The sequence below is a fragment of the Pygoscelis adeliae genome, unplaced genomic scaffold (assembly GCF_000699105.1).
Source record: "Pygoscelis adeliae isolate BGI_AS28 unplaced genomic scaffold, ASM69910v1 Scaffold436, whole genome shotgun sequence".
NCBI lineage: Eukaryota > Metazoa > Chordata > Aves > Sphenisciformes > Spheniscidae > Pygoscelis > Pygoscelis adeliae.
In genome coordinates this window covers 654,855-671,996 of record NW_008825051.1, presented here as the reverse complement: position 1 = coordinate 671,996, position 17,142 = coordinate 654,855, and the positions used below count along the sequence as shown (strand labels likewise).

The 17,142-nt window shown below is 54.9% G+C and overlaps 1 protein-coding gene across 1 annotated transcript in view; it reads left to right on the top strand.

The window, feature by feature from the left end:
• ARRDC1 (arrestin domain containing 1) overlaps positions 1-17,142 on the top strand; it is a 33,284-nt gene that overhangs the window by 15,279 nt on the left and 863 nt on the right. Inside the window, exons 4-8 of the mRNA XM_009326379.1 lie at positions 13,614-13,664; positions 14,231-14,385; positions 14,882-15,064; positions 15,443-15,619; positions 15,789-16,200. Of these exons, the coding sequence (XP_009324654.1) occupies positions 13,614-13,664; positions 14,231-14,385; positions 14,882-15,064; positions 15,443-15,619; positions 15,789-16,200 (978 nt within the window). The remainder of the gene's footprint in view (positions 1-13,613; positions 13,665-14,230; positions 14,386-14,881; positions 15,065-15,442; positions 15,620-15,788; positions 16,201-17,142) is intronic.

Below are 17,142 nucleotides of genomic sequence, written 5' to 3'. Positions count from 1 at the left end.
GGAGGCAGTGTCTTTAGCCGTAACTGTAACGTGGCAAAAGCCCGGGCTAGCAGGAGCTCAGCTCTCTGGTGCTGTTTTATCTAATATCAGGAAATGGGTAAAACTGAAGTGGCAGTTTCTGCTAGCTCAGCAATTTTTCAAGGAGAGCTTTTAGCGTCGCGGGGAGACTGATCTCATCCTTGCAGCAACTGGAGAGTGCACTGCTTGCTCTCAGGTCCCTGAGAAGGGAGACAGCTGGCTGGCTCACCCCTTGGCTTGGCTCGTAGCCCAGGGGCTGCAGTTGGAGGTAAACTGCCTGGGAGGGCAATGAGAAATGTTCCTGCCTCATTTTGGATGCAGCGCTGAGCACAGCCAGAGGGCCCAGCTGTGAATGTCGGGGTAGCAAAATCTCGGAGGCTTTATAAGGTGCTGCTGGCCCTTGAGCTTAGATGAGTTGGGAGCTGGAGGCTGTGAACGTTTGTGGACTTCTGGAGAGGTTTAAACCTGCAACTGCACTGAAAAATGCACCTTCCAACTTCTGCTTCTAATATTTAATGATTCGAGAGAGAGCTGTGATATTGTGGTCGGTTCTGTCCTGGTAAAGCTGAGCAGTGGCAAAAGCCAACCAGGAGGTAGGAGTGGGAAGAGGCGGGTGTGCTGTTTGTTGGTTTTGCTGCCCCTGGGAGATTTTGATAGCCACTTTGGCAGTTGGTTCTTGTGAGGTTGCCCTTGGGATCCATCCCCTTGACAACTAGGACCAGCGTGGACTGGGAAGGATGGAAGGAAAATGCATTGATGGCATGAAAGCCATGCTTTCATGGCTCTGAAGTGTCCCCTTTGAAGGCCTGAATTCCAAAGACGGCCAAACTTTGGTATTCCCAGCTCTTAAACTGTTCATGGAAAGCCCTAGTCTTTTGGCTCTTAATTTTCCAGGACCCAGACTCTTGTGTATCACCCAGTGCAGTGCTGCTGTCTGTCAACCGCTGGTATTGCAGACTCTGCCAGCCTGAGACTTGAGCAGATGCCCGGGGCTGGGGCGGCAGGGCTGGGCTGCTCGCTCTACGCGGGAGCCGGTCATGGAGCTGGCAGCTGCCCAGCTGCGTGCCTGGGGTGTGATCCGGACAAAACGGGCCAGCTGAAGTCTTCCAGAACTACCACAGCTCCAAGCAAGTGAGGCAACAAATGGTGGTGCATGACTTACCAGAGATGTAATGAATTGAAGGCAAAATCTGTCCTGTAGGACTGTAGAGTCCTGCACTTGAAAGCTGAGGTGTGTTGTAGTGTCGTTACTGTCCTGTCTTGCAAAGCTACAGTGCAATTACGGGGAAAAGCCTGGTCCCAGCTACCAGCAATCAGTCTGGAGCGGCATGCCAGGTACTTACAGTCACTGGCCTGTCCTCTTCTGCTTTTTGTGTCAAAGTGGACGCAACCGCTGGGAGCTCCCAGCTGCAGGGAAGCAGATATGGAGAGAGGGTGGGCAGTCCCTGTGTGTGGGATCGCAGCCAAGGGCAGCGCTCGTGGGGCATTTGCTCTTTGTGCGACTGGTACAAGCTCAGGAGTTATTGTCCTGGACTTGCCATGTTTGTCCCGTGCCCTTCTTCCCATGCCCCGAGGACGCAGGGAGAAGGCAGTGTCAGTGCTGCCTTTGGACCAGAGTCCTCCACCAGAGACAGCTTTGAAACCGTCCCTTGCGATTGCTGCGCTGGCCTGTGCGGATATGGAAACAAAAGCCCTGGGGGCTGGCACCGCTCCAGCCTGCGGCGCGGGGAAGTGAGATAACTGTCTGCTGTCACAGCCCTCATCGTGACATTGATGCATGTCCGGGCTGGCGGAGCAGCAGGGAAGCCGGGCTGCTTCTCCGTGACTCTGCCTCCGCACGTGCCTGTCTCTGCCTGTCTGTCTGTCTGCCTCCTCCGAGGGGGCCGCTGGCAGCGCAGCATCCTGGCATGGCACAGCCCTGCAGCGAGGCAGTGGCAAGGGTTTGCTAGGGGAGTCGTGCAGTGGCCTTGTGGGCACAAGCAGCAGGGCAAGGCCTTGGTGCTGACTCAGCCATGGCGTTTTTAGGCTCCCCAGGAATAGCCCTCAGCTGCTCCGGCCTTTCCTGAACAGAGCGTGAAGGAGCTTCAGAAAGACGGACGGACCATCAAAGCAGAGCTGTCCCTTTCCCTGCGACTCCGGACGAGAGTTCGTCAGGGATGGGCTGCTCTGGTGTCTGGCAGCGAAGCGGTTTGGGGTGCAGCTGCCTCTGGGGAGGCACACCCAGCACTCGTGGGTGCTCCTCGGGGTGCCTCCATGCAGGTCTGACACCCGGCTGGGAGGGGAGACTGAGGCAGTCTTGCGCTCTTGGGGCACAGGGTGTTGAACTGGGCCGTGCTCTCTGATGGGTGATGGCAGGAGCCCAGGGTGTGGGTGAGTTACGGGAGTCAGAAGCATTCCTGAGCAAGGACCCCCAAAGGAGCGTGGGGCCAGCCCAGCTGCCAGCCCACACGGCCAGTGCACAACTCCTTCCCTGGCCAGTGTCAGACAGCTGCAGGCAAAAAGCGGTGAGCACCACGAGCAAAGGTTACTGCGGCTGCAGACAAATACTGCGGTGGCGTATGGGACAGTCCTGCCGTGTGCGTAAAAACACGCAGAAACCCCTCGAGGTGAATATGTGCCTATTCCTTCAGGTGAGGGCTGGCTGTGCCCACCCTTCCTTCTCACGCCCTGAAAAGCAAACAGCAGGAGGAAGGGCAGGGACCATGGGAGGCCCCATGGTTCAGGCGGGGAGGCAGCCTTTCTGCCGTGCTGCAAGAGCATCTTATCCACAAAGGGGGATGTCACCTCCCAGCAGCATGAATGGAAAATGAATGGAGGAAGGGGAGGAATTCGCTTCTGCCTCGGAGGGCTCTTCTGTTCCTGCGTTGCCCCCTTACAGCAATGCTGTTACCTCTCATTTTTGAACCTGTGCGTTTAAAAAAAAAACAAAGCAAGGGGGAGCAGTGTGTCCCTGCTGTACTCTGGGAGAGGGGCCAGCAGCCAGGCTGTGCCCTGTGGCAGGGCTGGGGGGAGAGGGTGATGCCAGGCTCCCCGCTGGCACCATCCCCAGCGCTCTTGCAGAGGGCTCATCCAGCCCGATAGAGTCAGCTCGGGTTGAGGGAGGATCCCAGGTGTCCCCAAGGCCATGCAGCAGCGCGTCTCTGTCTTGCCCATCCCTGGCGAGCGGCTCGTGCTCCAGCAGGGCCGCAGCAGTGCTGGCACCCCGGGGGATGGTGCAGGGAGGCAGGCTCAGCCTGAAAAACAAGCCGCCTCGCGCTCTCCCTTCCCACATCCTGAGCAGTAACTTTCAAAAACAGCGATCTGTGCTCTTTGAGGACATGTGGGGGGAAGGGGAGAGGAGGCTTGCAAAACTATCGAGGCTTGGATTGCTCTTTAAGCATCTAAGAGCGACTCTGCACTTCACCCACACACCTTTGCATTGAAATAAGTGAGGGGGCAGCTTGTCCTCTGTAGCATCAGCTGTTGCTTGTATTACACGCTAGTGGGGGTTTTTTCAAGCATGTACATTGTATGAGAAAGGAGGCAGGCCCTGAAATAAGCCAGATGCCTGCTTTGCAATGTAAGACACTTATTTAAGGCACTGGCCTCATCCTTAATTTCCCTTCTCACCCCCCCTCGGAGCAGCATCCAGGGTGCAGAGGGCTCAGCCTTGCCGCTGGAGCATCCGCAGGAGCTGGAGGCAGCGGGCACCCGCGAGCCGCCGGGGGAGCTGGGGGATTGCGCAGGGTCTGTGCCGGAGCCTTGGCAATAACACACAGGCCAGCGGTTTAATGAACTCGGGCTCTTTACATAAAAGCTGCTGGAAAGTGCTGAGCGCACCAGCTGGTCTGGAGCCCCCTCGCTGCTCTGTTTGCTGGAGGACACGGTGCAGCATCGGGGAGGTTGCTCAGCCCACGGGTGGCTCTCAGGGGATGCTCGTTATTTGCCTTCTGGAGGGGAGGCTGAGGGGGGGATTTGCTTTTCCCACTTGGCCTGAGTTTGCCTTGGACTTTGACTGCTCCCTGGTGCTGGTTTTTCTTGGGTCCTCTTTTCGCAAAGAAATGCAATAGAGGTGGGGGGAACCTTGCAAGTGTGGGGGGTGTTGGGTTTCTGTAGGTGTCAGCAGTGCAGGAGATCAAGTACACCAGTTGCAGCGAGTACAAAATAGCACCGCTTGTACCCGCCGCTTTCGGACAGAGATGCTTCTCTTGATCCAATATAATGGAGTAATTCAGCTCTGTGGAGGCCTCCCACTCCTCTCCCCCTCCCCTGCTGCAGCTCTGGCTGTATTCAGCCGGAGAGGAGCCGGTCCATCGTGTGCCTCTACCCACACGGGGCTGTTTTCTTTGGACACCCTGTATCTCCAACTGCACACACAGCTCTTGCCCTGTGGATGGGTTGTGCATGCAAAGGTACACTTTTTTTTTTTTTTAATTCCCTTTAAATCCTACTTGTACCTGAGTTGAACCCATGCAGGGAGCTGGCTGTAATTTCCAGCTGACCTTACATTTGGCAGCTTGTTAGTTAGCTAGAAGGCGCTGCAGGGAATTCCTGGCTGCTCCACATGCTTCCTTTGCTGACAGATTTCTTGCACAAAGAGCTAAAAAGGGGCAGCTGTGCATCACCTCTTCCCTGGGGTGGTTCTCTGCTGGCCTGGCACAACACCTTCACGGCCAACAGTCAGCACAGGGCAAGGATCCTGTCTTCCAGCTGAATTTAAAAAGCTTAGTGACCACGCTAAGCAGGCATTGAGAGACTTAGGTCTCTTGTTCTGTGCTCAGGAATCAATTTGTGAGCAGGAGGTAGTGGAGCAGCGGGCGATGCTCCTGGACAACCCCTGGCCAGGTGAGAGCAGGAGGGTGCCCGTGGGCAGCAGTGAGCCGTTAAGGGTGTGCTGGTGCCAGCTCCTGGCCACGCTGTGCTGCTGGGTTCAGGAGCAGTAACTGCGGGTTCGGCCCAGGAAAACCACGTGGAAAGAGCTGCGATTGTCTTGGGTCACAGCAGCTTCCTCAGCACTTCCCAATTTCTTGCCTCAATAGATCACTGTTAATCCTCAGATTTTTTTTTTTTTTGCAGCATCGCCATACCGCCAGATCCTGCTAATTCATTGAAAATGTCACTGAAAACTGCTGACACAGAGATTTGTAAGCAGTGGAGCCCTAGCCTCAGTGCTGGGCTTTCTGGTGTGTTTTCTTCCTCAGTCTGTACCTCCCGTGTTACAGAAAGGTTTATCTCGGCAGCATTAACTGTATTGGGGCGCTGGAGGTTGTTCCTACTGTGTGTTTGTGTGCATGCAAATCTGACGTGAGCAAGTTGCTGCTTTGAATGGGAGTTTGGAGCCTGCTGGGGAGCCCCCCCCTCCTGCCAGTACGGCAGCTCTGCTCGGCTGAAGTGCTGTCGGTAGCAGGAGAGCTCTCGTTTGAGCAAAACTTAAGTTGAGCTAAATGCCAAGTCTTTCCCCGACAGGTCTGGCTGTGCTTGCTGGCAGGTCACTCTTCTGGCTGTCGGCTGCTCCCTCTGAGGCACCTTTGTCTGCTGCAGGGACGAGCAAATGTGTGCATTTACCCTCATTTGTTGCAGTCTGTAATCCCGTGTATTAGCTTAATCCACCAGAGACTGAGTTGGAGTCCTCATGCTAAAGCTGCAATGGCCTGGCATCGCCTGAAGTGCCCTGGCACAGACAGAATTAATGCTTCCCATCTGATGTCTCTGATAACAGCCTCCTGCAAGTTAGAAGAGTTCTGACCTTATTGCTTACGTCTAATGTTCAATTTTCTGGGCTGCAAAGGTGGATGAGGAGAGACAGGAGGGCAGGGGTGAGCAGGGTGCTGGCTGTCAGGACTGCAGCGAGAGTGACGGTTCTTCCAGTGGCTGGGGAATCGGTATCCTGTAGCACAGCGCAGAAGCAGGGCTGCCTGTTTCTCCACCCAAAAGTGGAAAACACAAACCTGCTGCTTTCCTGCTCTCTGCCAGGAGAGTCTCCAGAGGAAAGTACCCAAGCTGTGCATCAGCAACACTGGTATCAGTCTAACTCGGCACCTTCGGAGGAGCTCGCCTTCCTCAGGGGAGCGGGAGGGATGATTTTAGGCAGCAGGAAGACTATATTGCTACAAGCGATGGCAGGGGCACCAGCAGGCACCAGGTACCTTTCTGTACTACATGATTTGGCCAGCACAGTTAATGCATCACTCGCTAAGTAGCCAGAGAGAAATTGCCATATGGCCCGGCCTGCTGTTCCTCTAGTAAAAGAACCCAAAAATGTGTACTCCAAAGGCGCAGCTTGTTCCTGTTCTAGCATCTGCGTATGCTCCCTCTAGCAGGAGGGAGCAGAGCCACTGCCGTCTGCTTCTCAGGTACAGGCCGGGAGAGCCGGAGGTCGGGGCAGGAGCCCCATTTCAGCCGCTCCCCGGCTCCTGTGCCTGGGGTGCAGGGACACCTTCCAGGCTTCTAGTTGTGGCTACAGAGCAAATAGCATCCTCCTCTTTGGGGGACTGAGGGAGCGATACACAGAATGTCCATCTTTTTTGCCCTAGTCTAGCCGTGGATGAAGCCTGGCGAGGCAGAGGTGTGTGTTGTACCGCGCACTGTGGTTGCCTGGCCCTGCAGCCTGCTGTGTGCTCAGACATCTGGGCTGTCTCTCCCGGCACACCAGAGCATGAGATTTCACAGGGGTGAGTAATAAGGCTCGGCCGAGTCTGTCGTGTTTGTGCATCAGTGACCAAGGCATCTCCCAACCCTCTTCTGGCTTCTCTCCAGTGCCTTCCCCGGCTGGCACCAACCTGGAGGTCCTGGCTTGGTCTTGGTGGTGGTCAGCCTCGCAGAGGGATGGCTGTGACCGCCTGTGCCTTCCAGCTCCCCAGGGATGGAGACGCTGGGGCTGGAGGAGCTGACCTGGGAGGAGGTGTTTGGCAGATGTCCCTGCAGTGGCACTGGTTTGAACGTGCAGCCCAGGCAGATCTGGCCCCACCGGTACTTTAAGACTGGCCTGTTTGCACAGGCCACTAACGGAGAAAGCTGCAGAGCAGCCCTGGGAAGCCCAGGCCGGACACAGCAGGTAGGGCTCAGTGTCCTTGTTGTGTGTGGGTGCCTCCCGAACCCCAGCCCTGCCCTGCTCTCATGCCGGGGGCAGAGGCTGCCAGAGGACCTTTCCCAGCCCTCGGCTGGCTGCTGGCAGGGCAGGGTGTGGGCAGGCAGCTTCCCCTCTGTCTCAGAGGGATGATGGCTTCGAAAGGCTTGGTGACTTCCTCTGGCTGCCAGCTCCGTCTGGGCAGGGGCCTGGCAGCACCGGCCAGGGAAGCTGCACTGCTCAGAAAAGAGTCCAAACCCTTTCAGCACCTGAGCTGTGGCAGAGCAAGCTCGACTTGGATCATCTGTTTAGCAGTGTAAATATAGACGTGTGGTCATTTCACCCACACATGGTTATGACGGTGTCCTGTTTTCCCATGTGGTTGTGCAGTAGTGTGCTGGTTTGCAGTGAGCATGGGGAGACCTTCATGGATCAAAGCAGAGCTGTCTGCAGGGAGAGGACAGTGCATCCAGCTGCTAGGTGAGCTCAGGGGCATGGTCAGCTCAAGGTTTGCATGGGAAAACCGTGCAGTGGAGGGACAGAAATTAACATCAGTGTGACCATAGATACCCCGAGTGCTGTGGGACAGTGCTGCAGCACCAAGGTCTGTTGTGTCGTGCAGGACTGGGCTCGAGGTTGTGCTCCCCATCACTGGCAATGCTTTGCAGGCTCTGATCGCTCAGGGGAGCCCCAGCTGGGCCTGGCTGCGTCACCAGGGGACCCAGCAGAGGACTCTGTGTCAGCCTTCTGGATCAAGGTGTTTCCTTTCTGCACATGATGAGTCCTCCCAGGCCTTCTCCACGTCCGCTGGTACAAGCAAACACCCCCCTGTCCGAGCGTGGAGCGGAGGGGAGTGGCTGAGCTGTGAACAGGAGAGTCTTTGCTTCCAGACAAATCTCCGCTGGATTGGGAGAAATCTCCAAGGTTGCTCTCTGTCTTGCACTGTAAGACGGCTCTTCCGCACGGTTAGCGTGTTGTTGCTGCTCCTGCTGTCTGGGTTTGTTTTTTTCCAGGCTGTCTGGGGCAGTGGCTCCTTTCCCTCCAGGAATTTTTAGGGAGGATTTTCCAAAGACTGTGTGGGGGCGGCCAATCTCTGCTGGCTCAGCTCCTATCGGGAGGAAAGGCTGCTGCAGGTATGGCCCCACAGCAGAACCCTGCTAATCCAGCTGCTTCTGCTGCCTAATGACTTTCTCAAGGTATTTTTAGCTGCACGTAAACTTCAGGAAAAGCTTTTTTGCGGCCGAGCACACTGTGGCCTTTGTTCAGGCTTCTGGGAATGGGGAGGTAACAGCTCAGCGCGGTTGTGGTGGCTTGCACAGCCCTTTCCTATCACAGTGCATTTGCAAGCTGCTCAGGAGCATTGCAGCCTGCTGCATGGGGCTGTCGGAGACCCCTCGAGCGATGCTGAACTCCTGCTGACCTGCTCTCACCTGTGCACAGTCTGCGGCTTGCTTTGGCAAAGCTTCGCTCAGAAAGGAGCTTTCAGAAGGGGCTGCTCCTCCTGGGTATCTGCATGTCGTGGGGGCCATCAGAGGAAACCTTCTCACTTCTGCCTGCTGTCAACAACCATCTCTGTTGCAAAGTCAACTTGCACGTGGAATTAGCACATTAAATGTCCTGGATCTTTGCTTGAAGCTCTCAGGGCTGGAGGGACAGGGGCACTGAGTGGCTTCCCATGGGCTTTGTGTCCCCCTTGCTGCTTGGATTCTGGTGTCGTACAGCAGATGCGGCCAGGCGGGCAGAATGGCTCTGCGTGCTGTGCATGATGCCACATCTCCCCTGCTGTGGTCTGGGGAACACTCCAAGGCACCTGCATGGCTAGCGGGACATGTTGCCCTGTCCTGCCATCGTGGTGGCTGCACAGGACGGATGAGCACTGTGAGTGTCCCTTGCAGGGTGCCAAGGTGGCTTTTGCTGCTGTTTTCCATGTGAGAGGTACCTGGGTGTTGGGGCACGGTCAGCCTGTGCCCTGCCTATGCTCACGGGATGGCTGGGACAAGGGAAATTGTAGATTTTCCCCATTATGTCAAGACTAGTCAGCAGTTGGAAATGGAAGCTCAGCCTTTAGGAGCAGAGTTGCCAGCTGGAGAGTTTAAAGTAGTTGCCACCTCCCTTCTCATGGTAAGGGGGGGACTCGGCTTGGGGCTTGCTGACTTTCCACCTGCCAAAGGCACCAGTCACGTGGCAAAAGACCAAAATGGCTTTGTAATCCCAGGTAAGTTGGACACGGAGCCTCCACTGTGTCCATGTCGGAGGAGCTCCTGCTAGGAGGGGCAAGCAGGAGCACAGGGAGCAACTTGGTGTGGGGTTACTGCTAAATATCTGCATCTCCTGCTTGCAGCGAGAGGCAGGCAGGACCTGAGCTTGCCTGTGGTCTCTGCTGCATTGTCGCTCCGCCAGGCGCTCTGGATCATGCCCGTGCTTTCACAGGAGTCTCCTGTCTTGGTCAGGATCATCTGTTTTTCTTCATCTGTTTTTATTAACTCCTGTCTCTGAAATAGCTCTGGCACTGAACTCCCGGGGAACACTCCAAGGCACCTGCATGGCTAGCGGGACATGTTGCCCTGTCCTGCCATCGTGGTGGCTGCACAGGACGGATGAGCACTGTGAGTGTCCCTTGCAGGGTGCCAAGGTGGCTTTTGCTGCTGTTTTCCATGTGAGAGGTACCTGGGTGTTGGGGCACGGTCAGCCTGTGCCCTGCCTATGCTCACGGGATGGCTGGGACAAGGGAAATTGTAGATTTTCCCCATTATGTCAAGACTAGTCAGCAGTTGGAAATGGAAGCTCAGCCTTTAGGAGCAGAGTTGCCAGCTGGAGAGTTTAAAGTAGTTGCCACCTCCCTTCTCATGGTAAGGGGGGGACTCGGCTTGGGGCTTGCTGACTTTCCACCTGCCAAAGGCACCAGTCACGTGGCAAAAGACCAAAATGGCTTTGTAATCCCAGGTAAGTTGGACACGGAGCCTCCACTGTGTCCATGTCGGAGGAGCTCCTGATAGGAGGGGCAAGCAGGAGCACAGGGAGCAACTCGGTGTGGGGTTACTGCTAAATATCTGCATCTCCTCCTGCTTGCAGCGAGAGGCAGGCAGGACCTGAGCTTGCCTGTGGTCTCTGCTGCAGTCGCTCCGCCAGGCGCTCTGGATCATGCCCGTGCTTTCACAGGAGTCTCCTGTCTTGGTCAGGATCATCTGTTTTTCTTCATCTGTTTTTATTAACTCCTGTCTCTGAAATAGCTCTGGCACTGAACTCCCACACCCCTTCCACTTTCCTTGCCAGTGGGCTCCTCAAAATGCCTGCTCCGGTCTGCCGACGGCTCCTACACCTGGGGTTTGGGGGTTGCCAGCCGCATGCGGCGCTGAGGGTGCCCAAACAGCCTCTGTGCTTGCAATAAGGGCAAGAAATGCGGGTGTTCAGCTGGAAGTCGGGGCTCTGCGAGCAGCTGGCTGTTCGTTAGCTGTGGTAGCAAATGAAGCTGCGTGCAGTGGCATCTGCTCCTGTGGGTAGGACCTGGGTGCTTGGTCCAGCCTGCTGGAAAATTCTCTATACGTGGAGGACCTCAGGGCTGGCATAAAGATGCTTCTCTCTCTTTGGGGGAAGGAGAGTGTGGGCTGGAAGGAGCAGGTCTGAAAACAAGAGATACTGCTAATTGCCTGCAGCATCTCTCTGCTTAATGGAGTGGAGAATAGAGCTTGCTGTGTTTCCCTGGCTCCCTGCTTGGTGCAGGGCTGAGTTCTGGGCTCGTGACCGCGAGCCAAGCACTGCTGCGATGTCCTTGGTCCACGTGAGCTGCGACGGGGCACAACTTCAGTCTGGGTTAGCTGGTCTTGGAACTCATCACTGGCTGTGAAGAGCCGGAATGGCCTTTTCCAGCTCTCATGGGCAGCTTGTTGCAGGCAGGAGCTGCAGGAGGGATTTGCAGGCTGCTCCCTGCCCCAGGTGGGGTCACAGCAAGTCTGAGTGTGCTGTGAGCCAACAGGTCTCTGGGTGCTTGGGCTTGGTCTGAGCTGTCGGGGTGGTCAACCCTGACTTGTGGCCGGTTCTCATCTGGTGACTTACTTGGAGGCTGGGCTACCCATGTGGAAACTATCAGTGCCACCAAGTCATACAGTGGCTCCGAGAGCTCAGCTGCATCCTCTGTGAGTGATGCTGGCCATGTGTGTTGCTGGGAGAGCATATTGCCTTGCTCGGTGCTGCCATTGGGAGTGACCTTCAGGACCCCTGGTTTTCTGCAGGGGGTTGGAAACAGTGAATATGAAGTGCTCACAGGTTCACTTCCAGCCTGGCTTTCTGTTGGTGCACGTGAGCTGGGCAGGAGCTTGACCAAAATGACTTGTTAGATCATGCTGCCTGTAATGTAGAAGAGGGACTTTCACCTTGTGGGGTCTGTGAGCTCTTCCTAAGGGTCCTGGAAAGGCTGTGAAGTTTTATGCTCCTAGCGGGAGACTTGAAATCGCTGCCTGCATGTTCATCTGGGGCTCTGCGGGTCAGACAGCTGGAAAGTCACCAGGTCTTGGTGGAAACTCAGTGGCCAGTATCCTCTGGGACTCCCATCTCCCTTCCTTCTGCATTGCAGTAACAGGACTTGCTCCCTCTCCCTTTCAGATGGAGCAAGTCCCCTTCCTGCAATGCAGAAGCTGCACAGGAGAGTTGTTGTATTCCAGTTTATCGATTCGCTTTCCAAAAGTAAGAGTAACGGGTATAAGGTCAACGATGAATGGTGCCCAATAAAAGGCGGAAACCCTTGGAGCAGCGAACAAGCACTGGGTTAGTTGAGTCATTCATATTAGCCAGGCTTTACCCCGTAACCAACAAGCAAAGGCACCTGCTACATCTCAAGCTACTGCCTTTAACCGAGTGAAGCTTCCCAAAGAGGGAATAGGAGAAGCTGCCCCACACCTCTGTGCCTGTCCCAGCTCTGCAAGGCATCAGGCCTGGCAATGGAGGCAGGGACTGGCTTTGTGCCTCCACCTGGTGGAATGACCGGGTGTTGCAGTTTAGCCTACAAAATTCGGTTTTATTTGGGGGACAGGGAGGGAAATCACCAGGGAGGTGTTCTGCGTGGGGCGATAGGAGTGAGCAAATCTTGCTCCTCTCTGTAAGGACAAAGTGTATAAATAGACATCTCTTAGTTTTCTCCTGACTTGCCTTCGTAGCGATACGCAATGGGATGCTTGTCGTGTTATTTATTCTGCCTGCCTTTGCGCTGCAGGTGGGATGCACGCTAACTGGGATGTCCTTAGGTCCCCGTGGGGTGGCTGAGCGAGCGGAGGGGCAGAGGTGCAGCTTTTCATAACGTGAAGGATGTACTGAGTCAAACGCCACCTCCCCTGCCTCCTACCTGGATCGCAGTGTCAGTGGGGGGGGTTATACCCTTCTCTCTTCCCCACCTCTCCCTGTCATGTAATCCACTTAATCCCCTGCCAACAGGATTCTATTACTGTCAGCTCTGCGGAGCCAGTATTGCTAATGGGCAAGCTGTCTGCTCCGGCTTGCATCAACAAAGAGCTAGCCACGTCTAGAGTCTTGGTACCGCCAGCAATGATCCTACAAAGCAGAATAAACACAGCTTGATTTAATAGGTATCCAGGTCTCTTCTTAGCACTGCCACTTTAAAAACGAAACCTCTCATGTTTACGCATATTTAACAAATGTGGATAAACCTCAGTGCTTTTCTTACTGAAGGCGACTTTGGGAGCTGCCTGATGTTACCAGATCACACTGCGGATCCAGTTCAGATGTCACGCTGCCCTGGGAGGGAATCCGCAGTCTGGATGGGAGTGCCGGAGGGTGGAGAGGGTCGGGCAGTCGGAGTCTGTAGCTGTTGCTTTAGCCTTGCGCTGAGTCTTGGCTCTGATCTGCGCCCTCAAGGCCGCTGTTGCAGGGTGGGATATGGTTGAAGAAAACCAGTGTTGAGGTTTTAATGTTGTGGAAATCTTTTCCTTGGCTCCTGTTGTCTAAGCAGCAGGGCTGAGGTATTGCAGGTCCCTTCTTGGGACGGGGGGGTGGATTTAGGCCTGGGAGATGGACCTCGTTCCAGCTCCTGAACACTGTGCAGTCTGTGCGTGGGGTTTGGCGTGTGGCTAAGGCTATAGAGGCTTGATCCCCACCAGACTTCCTTACCACCCTCGGACAGTGCCTGTGCTCTCACCTTGCCCCTGACTGGCTGTAGCCTACTTGAGGAAAGATAAACACACAGCATCCCTTCTCCACGCCCTGTGTCAGTAGTCTGGGGCTAACCACTTACTATGGCACTGGGATCCCTTAAACCCTGCCCCAAAATACCTTATTTCCAGGGTATCTTAACGTAGAACCACTCACTGGGAATGGAGACATCTCCTGGCCCAAGGAGAGGTGGGTGGCAGCAGATGCTCCCATTGACTCAAGCACTTCTCATTGGATCTGGAGTTGTCCAGTGGGCTGTAGGCAGCTGAACAAGTTGTGTGTTGCTCCCCAGGTGGTGGCCTCTCTCTCCAGAAGATCATGCTCTCCAGAAGATCACACCATTCCAAAGCAACGGCCTGTCCCACTTACCTTGTACTCTTGTTTCCCACAGGGGTCCTGACAGCTGGAGAGCACAACTTTCCCTTCCAGTTCCTGCTGCCAGGTATGATGCAGATAAATGGCTGAAGGCACTTCCATGTAAGCCTTGGCTTTTGCAGCCTCTCGAGCTGTGCTGAGCAGGTCTTGGGCTGGATGGCAGAGGCAGGCTGGCAGCTTGGCCTGGAGACGCTAGAGGGAGCGTAAGGTCAGCCACAGACAGCCAAAGAGCTTAAACAAGCCGGTACCTTCTGCGTTGGTGCAGAGCCGGGTCTGAGCTGTCACTGATGCCTCCCTAAGCGTGACCCTGCGAGCTCTTTGGGTGTGCGCAGGGGTCCTGGCCTGTGGCTAGCCAGCCGTCCTGCACACAGTGCGCTCAGAGAGAGGATCTCTGCTCTTGCACCTGTGGTTGCAGAGGATCCCTTCTGTAAGGAGGTTGCAGCGAGGTCTCCGAGTGACCTAAGTGTTCAGCCCCAGGTCTTTTTTGGGGGAATCCCCATGTGCTCTGTGTCTCAGGTACTTGCAGAACTCCTCAGGTGAAGAGGAAAGCTGTTTAAAGGGACTACACTTTCAGTTCAGAAATGCTTGGCCTGACTCAGCCTTATGATCCTTTTCTTTCTCTCTCAACTCCAGCCTCTGCTCCTACATCATTTGAAGGACCTTTTGGCAAGGTCCTCCATCAGGTGAAAGCTGTGATAGACACACCTCGCTTCTCCAAGGACTACAAGTGCAACAAGATCTTCTATGTTCTCTGCCCTCTCAACTTGAACGACATCCCTGACATCGAGGTAAGAACAAGGAGGAGCGTGGCTGGGAAGTGCCAAGGCTTCAGCATTTGTCCTTGTCCTGCGTGCTGTCTGGAGAATAATTGTGTGGTTGGACAACTCTCTGACTGCATGCCCTGACTGTGCAAGAGCAGGACAAGGACTCCTGATCTGTCCTGCTTTGCCATCAGTCCCTGCTCCCAGTGATTTTTGACTCTTCCGCATGTTGCTTTGAAAGATTTAGGTGAATTTTCAGCATGCAGAGAGAGGTGTTGACCAGGTGCTTGTAAAGACCTGGGTTTGGGGAACTTGCTTTGGAGGGAAGAGTGGCTAATAGGACAGCAAAACTGAGAGGGAGGGAGAAGTGAGACCTGTTGTCTGTGGCAGTGCTGTGTTGCTGGTTCTTTGCGTCCTCTTAGACCAGATATTTCTACTTGCTTTTTTTTGAATCTCTGCGTGTTTTCCTGGAGGCTTTCTGACTCTCTTGAGCCAACGTCTCTGTCTTTCTCCTGTCCTGCAGCAGCCCAACACTATGTCAATCACCAAGAAGTTCAACTACAAGCTTGTGAAAAGTGGCAACATTATCTTGACCGCCACCTCAGATCTGAAAGGGTACATCGTGGGGCAAGCAATCCAGCTCCGCACAGACATAGAAAACAAATCGGGCCGGGACACCGGGGCTGTGGTAGCCAGTCTGCTCCAGGTAGGCATCCGAAAGGGTGATTCTTTGGCTTGTGCTGGTACTCCACCCCCCTGAGACGCCTGTGAAACCAGGGCGGTTCTCACCATTGTGCATCTCTGCTGCGTGTGGCTGGGAGGTAGCAGCGAGGAGTCCAGACCTCTGGCTAACTCTGTTTCTCTCTACCTTCTGGGGAAAGAGGTGGTAGAACTTGTCTTGCTTACACCAACTCAGTCTATCATATAATGATGGGTATTTCTGCTCTGTAATATGCACGTTAGGTTTGTGCTTGCACTTATTTGACAAAGCAGTTGGGTGGTTTTATGTCCTGACTTACGTTTGTGGGAGACAGAAGACCATCTGCAATCTTTCTGCTAGCTGTATTTTCTCCTGTCTGTACAGAAAGTGGCTTATAAATCCAAGCGCTGGATTTACGACCTGAGGACCATCGCGGAGGTGGAAGGCTCAGGAGTGAAAGCCTGGAAACATGCAGAATGGAAGGAGCAGATCCTTGTTCCGGCACTGCCCCAGTCCATCCTGCAGGGCTGTAACCTCATACATATAGACTACTACATCCAAGTGAGTACATCAGTGCTCCTGGGGAGCCCCAGTGGGCTGTGCTGCCTTCTGGGTTGAGCTCAATGGCTGAACTCCGTAGCTGTGTGGTGCGGGTGGCCCTCGCATCAGGTGAACCTTCCCAGTGCAATGTATAATGAAGAGGATGCCACTGTTTTTCTTTCTCTTCCAGGTTTCCCTCAAGTCGCCAGAGGTTTCAGTCACTCTCCCCATTTATATTGGTAACATTGCTGTGAACAGGGTGCCTCTGAGCCCCTCCCGGTCCATCCAGCACATACCGTCTGCAGTGGTACCCAGCGCCCCCCCGGAGGAAGAGGAGGCTGCCAGCGGTTATCACCCGATGGACAATGTCTCGATCCCCACCAAAAGCCATTCCCAGCAGCAGCCGTTTAGCTACGCCCCAGGACTGAGCTTCCAGGAGATAAGGGTGGACTCAGAGCAGACGGGCTCCCCAAACCATCCCACGCTCTGCCTGTCGACGGGAGCCACTGTCCCTTACTACGCTGAGGGGAACGTGGTGCCCGTCCCCACGGCCAGCTCTCTCATTTTGCCTCCGGAGTACAGCACGTGGGGCTACCCATACGGTGAGCAGCCCACCTCTGAGATCTAAACGGGCTGGCAGTGTGGTAGTAAATGTCTCCTGCCACAAGAGTCTCTTTGCTAGCTGGGAACTGGGTGGGAGTATAGGGATGTCAGCCTGCCGGGGGCTGATGTCAGAGGGGATCATGAGATCTCTCTGCCTGCTTTAGCCTCCGGAGGGAGTCCCCTCTTACAGCTGTAAAAGCCGGCTCTCTGTTCCCACGTCTACACTCATGCCTGCCCTGGACTCGTCGTGAGAGGATCTCCCTGTTCTTAAATGAGCTTTCAGCCTCCTACTGATAGAAAAACTTCTTGGCTTGTGGTGAGGCTGGTGGGAGCAGAGCCAGGAAAATGATGTAACTGAAATCTTCTGTCTGACTTGGAGTGGGCCTGCAGCTGGTCTGAAGACACAAGCTGTGGGGGTGGGAGCTGAGAGACTGTCCAGGGTGGAAAAGCTTGGGGAAATCCCAGCATGCTGGATTCCTGGAGCCGTGCTTGTCCTCGGCGGCTGGGGTGGCAGGGACCAGCGGTGTCCGTTAGCACAGACAGACAGTTAGCACAGTCCTACCCAAATAAACCCGTCTGTTAGCACTGGGTTAACGAGACACTCAATGTGTCACTTCAGCCCTGGCTTGGGGCACACGGAGCACGGGTCACCTGTGATCTGGAGGTGTTGGAGTACGTGAGGATGCTTGTGAAAGAAGGGGAGGAACAGAACAGGACTTTGAGGTGCTGATTTTAATCCCTGTAGGCGTCAGGACAGGGATGGGACTGGCTGGCTCAAATCCTGCGTGTGCACATGCAAACCACTTATATTTCAGTGGGGCAGGTTGTAGGGTCCTAGGGAGAGTGTGCCTGCTTGTGTGACACGTGTACATGTTAGCAGTTTGCTTTACTCTGCACCGAGTTACATAGACTGGGGTGAAGGGAACCTCCCAAACATCCAC